Below are 17,104 nucleotides of genomic sequence, written 5' to 3'. Positions count from 1 at the left end.
GACGGATGGGAGATTCATTTAGGATTTTAGGATGTTACTTCTATTAGGTGGGTTTGGTAGGTTTTTACTTTTTTTTTTTTTTTTTTTTTTTTTTGAAAATCTGAATTTTTTCGGGTTAAGTGGGTCATTTTCGGGTTGAAATTTTCAACCTTAACCTAACCCATTTAATTTCAGGTCGGGTTCGTGTTGACCCATTTAAGTTTTCGGGTCGAAAATCTCAACCCTAACCTGCTATTTTCGGGTCGGGTCCTTTTTTGCCACCCCTACCTAGGGGTAGAAAGGAGGGCATAACCGTAAATAAAGAAGGCAAAGAGGACTTGCATTGGAAATACTACGGAGTAGTAGATACTAGATAGATAGAAATATAGAATCCTCGAAAACTAAAACCCTAAAAAGTGGAGTGTAGGTTTCATTCTCTTCTGGGTTTCAAATTTCCTTGGGAGAAAAGAATACAGGACCCTTTGCTTTCGCCTCAGGATCTCTCTTCACTCGGGTAGCCCTCTTTCTCTCTCTCCTTTGCTTCACTTTCGTTGAATTTCTTTGTTTAATTTCATCTTTCCGCTAGATCCAATTCCAAGGTTTCCTTCATCGTTTTCTCAAACCCTAATTCATCGTTTTCTCTTTATTTTGCTGAATTCTTTATCTTTGCTATTCAATTGATCTGAATGTGTCGTACATGTTGCTGTTAGGTGTTTAATTCTGCACAATGTCGCGTGTATATGTTGGAAACTTGGATCCACGGGTCACTGAGCGAGAACTCGAAGACGAATTCCGCGTTTTCGGGGTTATTCGAAGGTCAGCCGGATCTTTAATTTCGATTCAGCTTTTTATTCGGATTTCTTTTGTTGATTTTGAGTGATTTCAGCTAATTGTTTTCTAATTCCTTGAAAATTGGGTTGATTTGCAGTGTTTGGGTTGCTCGGAGACCTCCAGGCTATGCTTTCATTGATTTTGATGATACCAGGGACGCCAAAGATGCCATTCATTCTCTGGATGGTATTTTCTTTTCATCTTTATAAAGACATTTTGATTTTTTTGTTTAATGTATGGTGTTTCCGTGCACTCGAGTATGGTGTTGGTGGTCTTTCATGTTAGCCTTCTTGCCCTTCATTTCTTCAATAGATGCATGTGATGATTTGTTGTAATTGTAATCCCAATTTCTTTGCAGCAATTATGAGATGCAATTTGCCAGAGAAATTTAAAGATATTGACTTTTTTACCCTGTCTTCACTCCTAAAAAAATATAGAGAAAGAATCAACAGATTTAAGTGTTATACAGTATTGATCATTTGACTGTTAAGTGTTAAGGGTCAAATAAAGTATAAACAGAAAAGTGAAATTTATTGGAAGATAGCCTTTTTCCATTGCCCATTTTTCTCAAGGTTTGGAATTTCATATATTTAGTTATGATTTATTTTGTCACTAGAATCACTGCTGCACTGAATATTGATTATTGATCAGTATTGTCATCTGTACAGTACCATGACAAAGCTAGTGGTGTGTGTATGAGTCTTTATGTAAATATTTGTGGAGGCCTATTAGCTTGTTGATGAAGTACATGTTAACCTTTTCTGAATGAAATTGCCTGGTGTCTTTGTAATGAGCACTGGAGTATTGGTTTATACTTGCGGACAGTTTACATGCTACAATTTATTTTAAAAGTTGTAGCTAACTTAATTTAGCTTAGTGATTTAGTTGCTATTACTTTCAAAGCGTGTTCTCTTTTTTGCTTACCTTGCTCTTTTTCTTCCCACTTTCCTCCAGGTAAAAATGGCTGGAGAGTTGAGCTTTCTCATAATTCTAGAGGTGGGGGTGGAGGTCGTGGTGGTGGGAGAGGCGGTGGAAGAGGGGGATCTGATTTGAAGTGCTATGAGTGTGGTGAGCCTGGTCACTTTGCTCGTGAATGTCGTTTACGTGTTGGTGGTGGAGGAGGGGGGAGGCGACGCAGCCGCAGTCCAAGATACAGGAGGAGCCCAAGTTATGGCAGAAGGTATTGTCATCAAATTTACCCGTATCAATTTCTAGGCTGCCCTCCATCTACTGCAATGATATTTATTTAATTATGTCTTTATTTTTGGGATGGGGATCAGCACTTTATTTGATTGAGATATAATTGCTGGTTACATATTGTACTGTTTTTTTTTCCGCAGGAGCTACAGTCCACGTGGTAGGTCTCCACCTCCACGCCGTCGCAGCCCATCACCCCGTGGAAGAAGCTACAGCAGGTCACCAATTCCATATCGTCCTCGTGAAGAACTGCCTTACGCAAATGGGTATAAGTCCTTTATGTTACTTGTTTCGAAGAGTTGCCTTCTTTCTGCTTTTGTATGCTGGCTAACTGCTACTCTTTGTCTTTAGAATTTAGACCTTTTACCTATCTCATTCTGTCGTGCAATTTTTTAATATTATTGGACATACCTTTTTTCTTATTTTACCTTTATACTCTGTTATTAAGAAACAGATTGTGTATACCTTTTAGGTTCACCCTTGTTGTCTTGGCCTGTGATGTGTTGTGGCATGTCATATTGGTTTTGGTGGATCATGTTTAAGAGCAAAGTTGTGCACATTTCACTCAACATAAAAAGATTTAAGGCGGAATTTATGTCTACTAAAACCTTATTTCTTTCATGCAGAAATGGTGTCAGGGAGCGACGTCGGAGCAGGAGCTGATTGGGGTAGTTTACTATGAAAATACTGATATTTTGTCTTTAGTATGCTTGGACATCATTCAACTCTGTTTAAAGCTGGGTGCTGCCTGCAACCACAAATCTTGGATTTGGTTAAGTTCTTATCTTACTGTGTTAATTAGTATTTTTTATGTTGCGTATAGAGGCAATCTGTTTCAAACTCAATGATTGGTGCTTGTTACTGTTAACAATTTGCTGTTCAGTACATTGCAAAATTGGCTAAGTTTTGTACTGTTTTCTTGTGTCGAGGTTGTCTTCATGGTTCTGCTACATTGGTAGTGTGCCTCTTCTGCTTCTACGTCATTGGTTTTCTGCTTCTGCACTTCCCTGTGGTTTTGTTGCTCGCTGCCTTCCCCAGGATCTTCAATTTTGAATTATTGTGGATCCCGGCTGGCTTCATCACTTGGAAAAGCCTGCTTAATTGAATCTCGGCAGCATGATGCATCACCCTCCTTTGTGATTTGTTCCTTGCTGTCTTCCCTAGGATCTTCAATTTTGAATAGTTGTGGATCCCAGCTGCCTTCATCAAAAGCTTACTTGATTGAATCTCACCAGCATGATGCATCTCCCTCATACGTTATTACGACTTCTTTTTTTGTTTTTGCCTGGATAGACAAGCTGCTTGTTACTCTTCTGGCAGGTACAAGCATTTAAGATGTTGAGGTTTTTCAGGACCTAATTGTTTCAGTTGTCCTTATTAATTGGGTTTCCATGAGTAGGTTATTTAAAGTACGACGACCAAGTTGTGGAGCAAGTGGCAACTTTGGGGTTCTGTTGCTTCGTAGGCTCATTGCTTCCGTTTTTTTCCCTGTGTTTGGGTTGGGTCTAGAGGGGGGAGGGTTGCAATAGTGAATGATTGGGAGTTTCTGTTCCACTCCACAAAGTGTACCGACTCCCTTAGTGTGCACAATATTCATTTTGTGCTATGAAAAGAAGTGACTGCAAGCGTTAATGGGAGTTCAAATGACTATTTTTTTCATAGATTTGAGGCATGAATTTCCTAAAGGTTTTAGTAATTTTCCTGGACCCTCCCTGTCGTTTTAGTTTAGGGCCTTGATGTTGGCGGCTAGTTTAAGGGTTTGTTTTGGTCAGAAGTGATGTTGTTGATGGATTCACCTGGAGCTGTTTAGTGGTTTTGTTGTGAAAGAGCTCTTATTGCATTTTGGTTTTGTTTCCTTGTGTCGAATTGCTGGAAAACACTCCAATATGTAGCTTTAATACTAATTTTCAGCTGTATATCTTGGATTTTATTTGGACATGCTTTAATTGATATTCTTGGAGCAATGTTTCACTATTTGATGATCATATTTTTTGAAATGGTTAGCAATGCTGATGTTTTACCATTAGTTCCGCATGAAATTCTAAGAGGGTATGTGCAGTGCATAAAAGCTTTTATGTTTATTGTAGTGTTGTGTTCTGGTTGGTGTCTTGGGCGGTGTTCTTTTATTTTTCATTATGTATACTCCGGGCTGCAAAATCGTTGTATCTGTTTTACATAGCAATCAAAGGCAATTGCTGCTGTTATCTATAATTATTACTTTTTTTATTTTATTATTTTATAGCAATGGTGCTTTTGACCCAGAAGTTGCTTATTAGTGTGATCCGAAATGTGTTAGAAAAGGGGTCTCTATTGTTCGTTTCTGTAGTGCAGATGGATATTTTGCTAGTGTGAAGAAAAATGCCTTGTATCTCGCAAGGGTGAGACTGTTTAGGTTATATCTTGTGCTCTTCATAAGTTGAAATCTGATTTTTTTTGGGTAACTTTTATAAGCAGCAATGTCCTGTTGGTTGTAATGTCTGGCTGAAAGCTCTGCTTTTGGTGGTCCTAGTCCTATCTTGGCCGAATGCTTGATTACCATAATAGGTTTTTCACAATTCGTATTTTTATGTTATGATACTTGTGACAAGCTGGTTTGAACATGACATCAAATGTCTTATTCTGGATTGAGGCAACTGGTGGCTTAGTTCGTTCAATATGTGTTCTTATTGCCAATTATGATATGTAATCTGGTTTCCGTTACATCTTTGGATTATTATCATAATTCTATTATATCTTCTGTTTTTCTATATCTTACATTGAGTCAATCTTTTCATTTGTAGAATAGGAATATACCCATCGTTTAAAAAAAGAAAAAGAAAAAGAAAAAGAATTTGATTTGTCATGATTCATGAACTAATGATTGCCATGTAGGTGTGTTCTGGGTGGATCCTATTGAATCAACATTATATTAACTTGGTGAGTTGTAAAAAAAAAAAGAAAAAAACTTTTTTGGGGCAATTCTTCATAGAATTCTTGTGTTTTTTAGCTTAAAGCCGGAACAATTTCAATACTTTTCAAATATTATAAAAGCTTTACGTGCTATCTTCCTTTTATCACTAGACTAGATTTTAATGACATGATAGAAATATTAGTTACAAGTATAAACCGTTAATATATAAAGATTAATTACATCTTTTATATTTTTAACACGTCTTATAATAGTTTTTGTGATTAGTAAACTTAAGATGAAGTATGTGCTATTAAAACACTTATCTTAATATCGAATATTGAACTTAAATGGAGTATTATACATGATAAATCCAATACAATGAGCTGTATTGGTATTGTGAGCACGTGATTACATTGAATTCCAATAATGTCAAGTGATATATTTATTAATCAAATCATCGTACTCTGAAATTAGATATTTAGGGAATTCATGTGTATTGTATATTTGTATATCTACTGCCTTATCTCGTTGGACACATTGAATCACTTCATTAAATCTTTTCAAGCTTTTGTTTGTTGTTATCCTTGTACAAGTACTAATCATCATTAATCCTTATTATTATTTTTACCAAAAAAACCTTGTGAACGCACAAGTATTGAATAAAAGAAGCTGTGTACGTGTTGTTAGTGTGACTAAGTGTAATTTGTTGACTATTTTTTATTTATAAAGTCACAATTGAGTTCGGGATCTGATTAACCTATCTCAAGTATATAAGCATATACTTTTTACAAGCTCGATTTGCGTAACCAAGCCTTATGGCACATGTGCTAGGGGTAATCAAACTAATTAACACAATACTATTATGCTTTAAGATTTCTCTTTATAGTATAAAGTAGAATCAATCCATCTGGACCACGGCTTACCTAGTCCTCACGTTCATTATCAGAATTTTATAGATTACCAATTGATATTTTAATTTATATATTGAAATAGTCAAATACTAACTCATCAAATTTTAGAAATTTTGGCAGTAATTATATATTTGAAAATTTATTTACCAGTATACATAAAAGATGATTACGGAGTACAATCAAAGTAGCACATTGAAGACCGTATAGTAACAAACGATGCAACTACGAGTATTTAATCACGGATGAATTATAACACTATTATTGGTGTTCACGTCTACAACCCGTAGTTCCCCACCTTTCTTTCAACAACTAACAAAGAACAGGTAACAGCCATCTGAGCTGTACTCACTCTCTTCTTTGTTTCGTGTGTGTGAATGTGTTTTATTTTTTAATTAAAATTTTAATTATTCTTCTGACTAGTTGCCAGCTTTCCCCTAAGCTGATTGTAATCAAAAACTCATACCATTCTTCCTTAGAAAAACTTTGGTGTTTTTTTGTTTTGTTGAGGAAAGTCAACTGATGCAAAATCTCAAATCAAATACATATACTCCTAATATTGTTTCATTTAATCCCCTTTTTTGTTTGGCCTTTTCTGCAAGAATTTCTTACCAAAAGAAGTTAATTTTGATTTAATCCTGTTTGAGTTTCCATGAATTTGACTCATATAATCATCTCAAGTAATAAGCATGGATTCCAAAAGGCATAAGCAAGTAAGGTAATCAATTAATGCTTCTATCTAATTTATGTCAAATCAATGTAGTTTAATCTGTGTCAGTTACCTTATAGATTGATTTCATGTTTTTTGCAGTTTTTATGAAAATGGAAAGCAGAGCTTCAATAACAGTTATTCTTCTTGGGGAAGAAATGACTCATTCAGATCAGAAAAATCATCAAATACAGCAGCTTCATCAGGATATGTACAGACTACTCCTTTACTTAGCAGCCGTGTCGGGTTTGGAAGCATAAACAGAATAGGGAGTGGCATTAACAGAATAGGGGGAGCTTTCAAGCTGCCTACATTCAGAGCTTTTTCGAAAAATGGCGGTGATGGACCTTGGAAACAAGATGAGTCATGGTGGAACAGGACCTTGGATCCCTCAAGTGAGGTGGTCTTAATATGGAATCGTATTTTCCTGGTTGCGTGTCTTGTTGCACTCTTTGTTGATCCCTTGTTCTTTTACCTTCCCGAAGTAGATAAACCCAATGGTTCCTTCTGTATGTCAAGGAATGTGCCCTTGGGTGCTGTTGTCACCTTCGTTCGTACTGTCGCCGACATTCTATACATGTTACATGTGGTTGTGAGGTTCCGCACAGCTTTTGTAGCACCTAGCTCTCGGGTCTTTGGAAGAGGGGAACTTGTAAGAGATAGAAAGGAAATTTCTAGGAGGTATATCAGATCAGGTTTCTTCATCGATCTCATCGCAGCATTGCCTCTTCCACAGGTAGTATTTCTTGATTAGATCAATATTTTGTCTGTCCAGTAAATACTGAAAGGATGGTGGAATGGTAAAAGGCTTTGTGTGAAATTATGCGAAATTTTTGGATATCTTTATGTAAGAGCTTATTTGAGAAAAACTGTTTTTTTTTTCCTGCAGATTGTGATATGGTTCGTTATACCAGCAATTAAGCTCTCTAAATCAAGAAGCACCTATAATGCGCTTCAATTGATTGTTTTCATACAATATATTCCGCGATTTTATCTGATTTTTCCACTGAGTGCTGAGATAATCAAGTCTGCTGGTGATGTCACCAAAACAGCTTGGGCTGGAGCTGCTTATAATCTGATGTTCTACATGTTGGCTAGTCATGTAAGAAACTGATTGATACCTTTAGATGAAAGACAAGTTATAGTCTCAAATCTTAAAGAAATGCTTATGTTGATAGTTTTGAAATGGTTGGTTTCTTTCCTGTAGATCCTTGGGGCAGCTTGGTATCTTGTGTCTGTAGAAAGGTATTCGGCATGTTGGAAATCAGCCTGTAGACATGAAAAATCTCCTGTTGAATGCCGTCTCAAATACTTGGATTGCAGTACTAAAGATGATAGAGATCGTATCGTTTGGGCAAATAGCACACAAGTGTTTTCTCTGTGTGATCCTAACAACGCAAATAGCACTTTTGAATATGGGATATTCATTAATGCAATGCTAAAAGATGTTGTCTCTGATAATTTCATGGACAAGTATTTCTATTGTTTGTGGTGGGGTTTACAACAGTTGAGGTATCTAAATTGCTTCATTTATGTTAAGAGTATATAATTTCCTTGTTGATAAACCAATGTAAGAGTGTATCTTAATTTCTATTAACATGGATGTATTATATCTATGTTTTGCAGTTCATATGGCCAGAATCTGGAATCAAGCACATTTGCCTGGGAAACCACTTTTTGCATATTGATTTCCATAGTTGGTCTGGTTCTGTTTTCCCTCTTAATCGGTAACATGCAGGTAAGAAGCCTTGGTTTACCAGTTACCAGTCATATAAGAAGCTTAATCTTCCTTGCGTAGTAGGCATGTCCCCTTGCAATTGTTCCATGGACCAGTGTAGGGGAATTCATGGCCTTAGGCATGGGAACTGACTATTAAGAGCTTCTCATGTGAAACAGAAGACAATTTGATGCTTAAAAATGTTATAGAAATAAGTCAAGATCAATCTCACATAGTTGCTGGTGTTTAAGCATTTCCTTTCTTGCCCGTAATTTATCCATCTAGTCCTTTTAGTGAATAACAGGGAATTGCTCTGATATATATGATATGTGTGGTCTTTGACTTCCATTCACTTATGCTTGGGAAACTGCAAATTTAATCTGTAGACCTATCTGCAATCCATCACCTTGAGGCTTGAGGAATGGAGGCTTAAGAGGCGTGACACTGAGGAGTGGATGAAACATCGACAGCTCCCTCAGCACCTGCGAGTTAGAGTGAGGCGGTTTGTTCAGTACAAGTGGATGGCAACCCGAGGGGTCAATGAAGAAGCAATTCTGACTTCCTTGCCAATAGATCTACGACGTGATATCCAAAGCCATCTGTGCTTGGATCTTGTTCGACGAGTAAGTTTATCTGCTACTTCTCAATTATCTGTGCAACATAATTTTCCAAAATTTATATATTTCGATTTGTAGATTAGTGAAAAATGCTGTTTAAACCTGCAAACCAATGCAGGGCCATTATAGCTTAGAATTGACCCTTTAACATTCATACTGGAAACTACTGTGTCAAGTTCCAAAACTAGTCGTGTACTAAAAGAACATTTCCCTGCTTTTCAGGTCCCTTTTTTTGCTTCAATGGATCATCAACTACTGGATGCCATATGTGAGAGACTGAGATCTTCTCTAAATACAGCAGGCACTTTCATTGTTCGCGAGGGTGATCCTGTTACAGAAATGCTCTTTATTATAAGAGGGAAACTAGACAGCTCAACTACAAATGGAGGGCGTTCAGGGTTTTTCAATTCCATCTTATTAAGACCAGGGGACTTCTGTGGTGAAGAGCTACTTGCTTGGGCCTTACTTCCAAATGCTTCTAATTTTCCGTCTTCCACTAGAACTGTTAAAGCACTAGAGGAAGTAGAAGCTTTTTCATTGCAAGCAGAAGACCTCAAATTCGTGGCAAACCAGTTTAGGCGTCTGCATAGTAAAAAGCTACAGCACACTTTCCGCTACTATTCTCATCACTGGCGAACATGGGGAGCCTGCTTTATTCAAGCTGCTTGGAGACGGTTTAAGAAGAGAAAGCTAGCTCAAAGCTTAAGCTCAAGGGAGTCATTCTCAGGTTCTTTAACTGCGTCGAGTTCATTTTCCCAATATGATAATGTTGAGTTTGAAACCCAAGAACAAGCTCCTGATGACAATAGTGGTGAAACAGCAACGCCATCTCAGGCTATACAACAGCTTGGAGTCACTCTTTTGGCAAAGAGATTCGCAGGCAATGCACGAAAAGGTGCACAAAGAAACAGGGATATTGATTTACCTAAAATGATGAAGCCTCAAGATCCTGACTTCTTTTCTGAGCCTTGAATACCGGTAATCAGATGTAATATAGGTCATGCAATCATTGCTCCGTAGTCTTTGCTGTCCAAAAACAGAAATATGTAGATGAACTTTACTTTTACCCCTCCTTTTTTGGGTGATATGTTACTTGACTATAGCTGTACATTTACATGTATTGTCCTAGTAAACCAAATTCGTAATTTTGACAGAATTTTCATTGAAGTAATCATTCTGCTCATTGAGATAAATATAAATTTAATCTTCCATACATATTGAGATTTATCAAACACATTACATATTATTCCTTACAAACAAATTACAATGAAACAATAGTTATTTAAAGTGTAATAACTATTATTTCATTACAAAAATGGTCGAGGCATTCTATGACTCATTATTGGGAAATAAAGTCATTTTATGTGAATTTCACGTTCAGACCCACCTTTTACCCCATTTCAGTTAAAGTTAATTTAGTCCACTTTAACAAATTACGTGACATGATGCTACTGTGGGAATTACGTGACACGTAGACATTAACAAAATTTCTAAAACGTGCAGTCTAATTTCCCGTATTTAGTATTTCTCGTCTTAAAAACATCTTTTGATTCTTTGTTTAGACCATGAATATAAACGAGTAAAAGATCCAGAGGCAAAACTAATGAAAAGTGGAGGGAGTAGAAGTAGGGGGCTCACAAAATTTATTGAACGGATCAAGGATTTTGAATCAAAGATGAAGGTCACTGCTGGGGAAATTGAGTTGTGGAAGGTGGATGAAGAGGAATGGAAGGAGGTAGGAGGGATAAGGGGAAGAGACTCCTGATATATGGCATCGTTGGATTAAATATCACACATATTACAATATTATTTGTTCTAGAGCTCTAGTATTATGGTCAATAGTGCATGAAGCTTTTTTTTTTTTGGGTTCTTTTATCAGTTTGGGCCTCCCTCAGCCTTGGGCTGTGTAGGCTTGTTTCTGGGTTACCATACATATAGAGTTGTGTCTTGACCATGGTACTAGAAGTCATAATGTGTCCATGAAATGGGAATTTTATACTAAACTACAAACATGGAAAATATTTGTTGGAACAATTAGTCTTGTGCACCTTAGATAGGTGCAACAATGTAAAAAAAATTAACACTACGCTCTACAAAATGAACATATAGTAAACAAATATGAACTTTTAGTAAAAAAGGTATGAACATGAAAAAAAAGAACACATAAAAAAATGAATATTTAATACTTATAATGCATATGTTTCATAATCATATTATTTTATATTTCTTTAAATTTTATGTTCATAATTAAATGCATTATATTCGTAATAATATTATATATGTTCATGTATAATTTCAAATATTCATAATGTAAATATGTAGTGTTGTTCATGATATATTAATTAAATCTGTTTATGCATATGTTGTCTTTCTTAAATGTTTATGTTCATATTTTTTTTTACGTATATGTTCACCTTTGGAATGCTTATATTCACTTTAAGAAAACCAATGCTTACGTTCATATTTTGAAATGTTATGTTCACTTTCTGAAATGCATAAGTTCATATTTTTTTATGCCTATGTTCACTTTCTTAAAAGCTAATGATCACATTTATGGGAACTTATGCATATGTTCATATTTTGCATGATTATATTCAAATAAAAAAAATGCAGAAAATTAGATAAAATTCATTTCGTTAGAATTAAGATAACTACCTCCGTTAACATTTAGTTGCAACTTTGAAATATTTTATGTCTCTCAAATAATACCCCAAAGTTGCAACTAAATGTTAACGAAGGTAGTATAACCTAATCAATCGAAGTTAATCACAAATTCACCACATAAGAAATCGAAAATCACACATTTTTATGCCTATGTTCACTTTCTGAAAAGCTAATGTTCATATTTTTTTATACCTATGTTCATTTTCTGAAAAGCTAATGTTCATATTGTGCTGTTGTTACACCTATTTCTAGGTGCATGAGTGTGCACCTAAGAATATGCGAAATTTAGTGTCACTTTTGTCAAATTTAGTGTCACTTTTGTCAAATTTATAAGTGAAGCATAAATAACTCTTATTGTCAGAGTAACTTTTGTGCATTTTAGTGTAACTTTTGCGCATTTTATTGTCACTTTATAACGAATGTTCAGTAATTTACTGAACATCCGTTTTATTTAAAAATTTGTGATCACTATATTGGCTCTTTAAAAAAAATTATGATTCATTAGCATAGCATTATCTTGTCTTGTCCTTCACAAGTCCTAAATTATACGAAATCCTTTTATATAAGTATAATTTAAACAGAAATCATCTTCAGATTTCAAATTCAGCATGAAGCACAATTGATCTTTGTCATCTAAGTAATCAGACATAGAGGTTTTTCCAAATCACTCGTTTCCAAAGAAACTAAAAAACACACAGGGCCTTGATCTTTTGATCTTTCAACTATCTTGTACGTAGTATTTCTTTCGGAGCAATGTGTAACAAATATATCTCTATTGCTGAGGTTCACATGGACGTATACATTGAATGAAAATAATGATGCACGCCATCACCAACCAAATAGTATCAAATGACGGCAGCAGAAAGAAAAAAAAAAAAAAAAAAAAAAAAACTATAATCCTATTATTTCCGATATGCCTCTGCATCAGGAATTGTCTTAGGTAGCTTCTTTTTCTTCTCCTGGTATTTGGCGTAAGAATACCAAATGCCTCCTACCGTGTTGATGACCAATCCAGTCACATTCAGAGCATGTATTTCCACTCCTCCCAGCAAGACAAATCCAAGGGTCTGAGCAGCAGAGAAAGAAGTTGTATAAGCATACAGAATTTTAACCATTCAAATAAAGCATAGATTACCCTTGGATCAAGCAGCAACCTAGCGCGTGCACACACACACACACACACACACACACATCCCACCGGGCCCCCTCCCACCGGGAAAAAGGTAACTAAGTATATCTATTGCATTTCTTAATCACTAAGGGAAGTGATTCATACCGTTGATCCAACACCTTTCAGAACTCCAACAATAGTGGTCGTCAGAGCAGAGTTGACTATCGTACAAAGGAACATGGTGAAGTTGAGAGCAATGCCCATGATTAGAGAAGCAGCAAGGATCACCAAAAATGACAGGGAAGAACTCTGATTCACAGCACAAAAATGTATTAATATAATCATTCTCATGGATTAAAAGCATTATACAGATACCATCATCAAGAAACAAAAAAAATTTAAACATAAGCCATTACCAAAAATGATAAGCATGTATGGTAATTTGCAGATTAGTGATTGATGGTGTAGAAGTTCACAATATACTCAATGATAATTGCTACGTGCTACTTACATTCTACTCTTTTTCCCTCTTATGACTGCTTGAAGTTAAAAAGAACATTCAGATCCAAACAAATTGAAGTTTAACGGTACTAATCTGGCTTTTAATTAACTACAAAAATGACTTCTAAAACAAGGACGAGATTTATTATTTACCTTGCCAAACAACAAAGATAGTGAATCAGGAAACTCTTTTGTTGCTAAAATGAGAAACACAAGAACTGGAAGTGACAAAAAGCTGTTATAGAACATTATCTCCACTGATGAGAGTCCATCTTCTGCACCAGATTTCTCAACTAAGACTAGGTACATTGTCTGCATCCAGAAACAGCATTCTATTACCCTCCAAACAAAAATGATGAAACTCACACCATAGTGTGCATCTAAACATAGCATTGGCCATTAAGGAAAATATTACCTGAAAAAAGACAGAAGTTAATGCCATGCTGTAACCAAAAAGGTCAAAGGAAAAATCTCCAAGTGCTGCAATAAGTACCCCAACAGCTGTTAGGATCACTGAAAGACTCACCTGAACGAAAACAAACGCCAAATAGCTGTTAACATACATGATTATGTAGGGGAGTAGAGCGTACATCAAAATAAGTTAAACTTATGTTTTCATCCCAATGGCTAAACCAATCATCACAGGGTGCAAGAGTCAAGAGGTTCATACAGTTACCCCCCCCCCCCCCCCACACACACACACACAGCAAAAATTTCTCCCAATAAAAACGAGGTCAAAGCCTAAACTCAATGTTACCCAACTTGGCAGGATACAATCCATATAACCGAGGGTTTGGGAGTCTAATGCACTCAGCCTTGCCCATATGTGCAGAAAGACACAGTTTCTTAGTTAAGCACAACTTCCTAAAAAAAAGTCCTTCATACCTAACTATATCTTGTAATAACTCATATTTTAACACAGAAACATTTGGGGCTTGACACCTTTGTACAATTTTAGCTCTAATAGCATGCCTAAACATCAACAAGCAACTGCCATTTTCTCAATCCCACTAACCAGTAGCAATGTAGATCAGTGAAAAAAATGCAGCATCCTGATCTAGGATATTTCCCTGTTTGTGATGTGAAGAATCATTAGTTAAATGTTAAAACCCGTGAACCAAATGTTATTCTCTAATCACTATAATTTGCAGTTTCACAATAAAGCATGATTTTAAATTGACTGAAGGCAAATAAAGGACTATGCCTCCTCTTTCCAAACTCCAGTGCTCTGTCCAAAGATACGCATTGCATATTTTTTATTTTCTTATTACAAAACTCACTACTCCGTAAAATATTTTTATTGTATCTCCCCAGAAGTTAAGACTGCATATTAGTGCTGAGGAACAAAAATGCATGTTATGACTTATCTTCAGTTACAACATTTTACACAGAAGAATTTTGATATATCTTTGCTGTGGAACTAGAATGGTAAGTGCAAACTAACCTGTCTTGAAGGTCTTTTCTTCCCTGAAAAGAATCCAGCCACCAACACAGCAAGTGGTGTAAGTCGTTTGATAGCAATATACATGGGTATATTAACTCCTTTCAAGCTTGCTAAAGCAAAGGCTACATTGGCATTGTAGAAAAGTGACACCCAAAGAAGCTTCTTAGCAGTATCCATGTTCAAAGCCTTGGCCTTTGTGTATCCCATCACACGACCGATGTGAATAAGCAGAGCAGTTGCCAATTGCTAGACATAAAACAAGCAAAAAAGCAAATTGAAAGAAATAAAACAAGACAAACATTAGCTAAGTACTAACACTATGCTAAATTGCTAAGGTTAAAATTTTGATGTTTAAAGAGTAATTTTATCACGTACCTGGACCGTGAGGAGAGTCATTGAGTACGAGTATTCCATAAGTATTGCCTTGTTGAGGAAGACCATAGCCATCGAAGTAGCTCCATAAGATAAGGCAGCAATTAAACTGTAGTCAAGAGACACCAGTTGGCCCATTGTAAACACAAAGAAATATAACACACAATAACTTACCAATCAATCCCCAATAAACTTACTCCAAAACCTTAGCTACAACAAGATAATCTTCCTTACATAAGAAGTACTTTGTACTACCTCCGTTTCTTTTTAGTTGACACGTATTCCTTTTTAGGAAGTTTCTTTTTAGTTGACACATTTCCTTTTTGGGTAAATTTACCTTGCATTTACAAGCTACCCCACTTGCTTTTTCATTCTTTATCACTCTCTCTCCTCTCCTTAATATATGTGCCTAAATCAAACGCGTCAACTAAATGGAAACGGAGGAAGTATAATTTTAGTACAGTAGACGCACAGTATAATGGAAACATGTAATTGAACAAAGGTGCAAACCCAACACTCCAAAAATCATCAAAATTATAAGTGAACTGTTTATGTGCACTGCTCCAAGCAAAAGGTTTGCTCACTCCCTCAATTTACTAAATAATCAACAAAATGTACTCAAGTGAGTGGCTTAGTCCAATTCACTCACTAGATCACTATAATTGCGACGAATACGAAGGTGTTAAAAGACATGATTCACAATTGTCACCTCACCATGACATAATTTCATTTCTCATTTGATCGTATAGTAGCATTAAATGAAGAGTACACATATTCGAGCATTTTGCAAATTGCAACTCTCTGACAAAATATTATTGATTTTGCAGCTTTTACTGTCCTATGACACATCCACAACCTTCATGATAATCAACCTCACTTTTAATTCTTGTACTTATTTTGGTATTGATTAGTGACAGGCTGACAGGTTCCTCTCTGACTCCGATTCTGGGGGCCCACCGTAAGTCCATAACTACTTACCACCGCCCCAACATTATAGTGTGAATTAAAGGACAATGCATCTAATCACATACAATACCACTACAGTAGTTTATCATAATTCACAATGTTAGGTACAACAACACAACTATATCACCGCCAATTTAACAAAATATTTGAAAGATTTTGATCTGATAATCTATGATTAGCACTTAATCATCTTTTAACATAGCATGCATCACTTATGAACTAAAATGTCTACAAATACATCCAAACAAAAAATAGAAATATATGCAAATAAGGCTGATCAAGTGACACCCAGATATAAATTTATCAAATAACCCAGAAATAAGCAAAAGAAATTAAAAGAAGATATCATACGAACCTCAAATATTGAGTGGCCTCAATATCCGGAAGAACTTCCATTGTTAATGGTGGATTAACCAAATCAATTAATTAAGCTTTCTTCTTAATTAATTGTAAGAGTGATCTCAATAGTTGATCTGACATGCAACTTCACAAATTGATTTGATAAGCCAAGGAATTGATTTACATGCTTTTATAAAATTTCACAAAACCCAGACTTTAATTTACATATTTGAATAGAAAAAAAATGTAAGATTGAATGAAAACCCAGAATTTAGTTTACATGAATTACGTAGGAGAATTTGGAAGATTGAATAAAACCCAGAAGAAAAGTGAAGATTTTTGTAGGAATAATGAGTGAAATAGGATTGGAAAATGTAGGAAGTGATGGTGTGAAGAAGGGAAGAACATAGATAATAAAGATAGGAAAAAGAGAATAAAAGAGATACAGGGGTCCTGAAATAATGGGTTAACAAATCATATAAAATTACAAAACCCGATCTCAATGAAGAAAAATGTGTAAAAAAGAATAGCAGAGTAGAGTAGAGTGAGTAAACCGCGTTGATTCCTTCTCAAGTGTCAGCGTACTTCAACAGTTAACGGATCCGGGACCTACGTTAAGGTGCTCAGTCTCCTCACGAGTTGGGGTAATACCAATGGGGTTGCTTGTCACGAGAAATTATCGACCGATGTGGGCCGTGTCGGATCATGTCTTAGACTTGGTTGTACTTATGTGTATCGTCTCATAGTGTAGAAACTTAAAAGGATGGTTCAGACACAACATGAGAATACATGTAATTTGAGGTGGCTAGTGGGATGGGTTGTGCACGACCCATCTTGATCAATTTTCTCAACCCAACCC

The 17,104-nt window shown here is 35.8% G+C and overlaps 3 protein-coding genes across 4 annotated transcripts; 2 read left to right on the top strand and 1 right to left on the bottom strand.

Annotated features, from left to right (window-relative positions):
- Window positions 1–368: 368 nt before the first annotated feature.
- On the top strand, window positions 369–2,910 carry LOC145593785 (serine/arginine-rich splicing factor RSZ22A-like). The gene is made up of 6 exons (XM_081650146.1): window positions 369–493; window positions 690–795; window positions 908–996; window positions 1,765–1,990; window positions 2,151–2,273; window positions 2,634–2,910. Exons 2-6 carry the CDS (start codon window positions 707–709, stop codon window positions 2,668–2,670), a joined length of 564 nt encoding a protein of 187 aa, XP_081506272.1. The 5' UTR covers window positions 369–493; window positions 690–706; the 3' UTR covers window positions 2,671–2,910.
- Window positions 2,911–5,940: 3,030 nt separating this feature from the next.
- On the top strand, window positions 5,941–10,004 carry LOC145595809 (putative cyclic nucleotide-gated ion channel 14). Of its 2 annotated transcripts, XM_081652233.1 has the most exons (8): window positions 5,941–6,131; window positions 6,487–6,523; window positions 6,617–7,250; window positions 7,404–7,616; window positions 7,722–8,026; window positions 8,141–8,252; window positions 8,618–8,854; window positions 9,071–10,004. In XM_081652233.1, the coding sequence occupies exons 2-8, from the start codon at window positions 6,495–6,497 to the stop codon at window positions 9,818–9,820; spliced, it is 2,280 nt and encodes a 759-aa protein (XP_081508359.1). In that variant the 5' UTR covers window positions 5,941–6,131; window positions 6,487–6,494; the 3' UTR covers window positions 9,821–10,004. The 2 variants fall into 2 exon arrangements, with proteins under 2 accessions (XP_081508359.1, XP_081508358.1); XM_081652232.1 differs by having other exon boundaries at window positions 5,941–6,523.
- A 2,264-nt stretch (window positions 10,005–12,268) lies between these two features.
- On the bottom strand, window positions 12,269–16,686 carry LOC145595806 (UDP-galactose/UDP-glucose transporter 7-like). Its single transcript, XM_081652231.1, has 7 exons — window positions 16,262–16,686; window positions 14,944–15,049; window positions 14,569–14,814; window positions 13,540–13,650; window positions 13,278–13,436; window positions 12,789–12,932; window positions 12,269–12,579 (listed from the first exon to the last, which is right to left on the bottom strand). The coding sequence occupies exons 1-7, from the start codon at window positions 16,300–16,302 to the stop codon at window positions 12,415–12,417; spliced, it is 972 nt and encodes a 323-aa protein (XP_081508357.1). The 5' UTR covers window positions 16,303–16,686; the 3' UTR covers window positions 12,269–12,414.
- Window positions 16,687–17,104: the final 418 nt, after the last annotated feature.

This window comes from Chenopodium album, chromosome 19 (genome assembly GCF_948465745.1).
Source record: "Chenopodium album chromosome 19, dcCheAlbu1.1, whole genome shotgun sequence".
Classification (NCBI taxonomy): domain Eukaryota; kingdom Viridiplantae; phylum Streptophyta; class Magnoliopsida; order Caryophyllales; family Amaranthaceae; genus Chenopodium; species Chenopodium album.
Note: the sequence above shows the minus strand (reverse complement) of the source record. Positions and strands in the feature narration are given on the sequence as shown.

Coding starts and splice junctions, on each gene's coding strand:
- LOC145593785 (XM_081650146.1), top strand. CDS start 707: ATGTCGCGTGTATATGTTGGAAACTTGGATCCACGGGTCACTGAGCGA. Junction 796..907: donor GTTTTCGGGGTTATTCGAAG/GTCAGCCGGATC, acceptor GTTGATTTGCAG/TGTTTGGGTTGCTCGGAGAC. Junction 997..1,764: donor TGCCATTCATTCTCTGGATG/GTATTTTCTTTT, acceptor ACTTTCCTCCAG/GTAAAAATGGCTGGAGAGTT.
- LOC145595809 (XM_081652233.1), top strand. CDS start 6,495: ATGGATTCCAAAAGGCATAAGCAAGTAAG. Junction 7,617..7,721: donor TCTACATGTTGGCTAGTCAT/GTAAGAAACTGA, acceptor TCTTTCCTGTAG/ATCCTTGGGGCAGCTTGGTA. Junction 8,855..9,070: donor GCTTGGATCTTGTTCGACGA/GTAAGTTTATCT, acceptor CCTGCTTTTCAG/GTCCCTTTTTTTGCTTCAAT.
- LOC145595806 (XM_081652231.1), bottom strand. CDS start 16,302: ATGGAAGTTCTTCCGGATATTGAGGCCACTCAATATTTGAG. Junction 12,933..13,277: donor TATCTTTGTTGTTTGGCAAG/GTAAATAATAAA, acceptor GCTGTGAATCAG/AGTTCTTCCCTGTCATTTTT. Junction 12,580..12,788: donor TGAAAGGTGTTGGATCAACG/GTATGAATCACT, acceptor TCTGCTGCTCAG/ACCCTTGGATTTGTCTTGCT.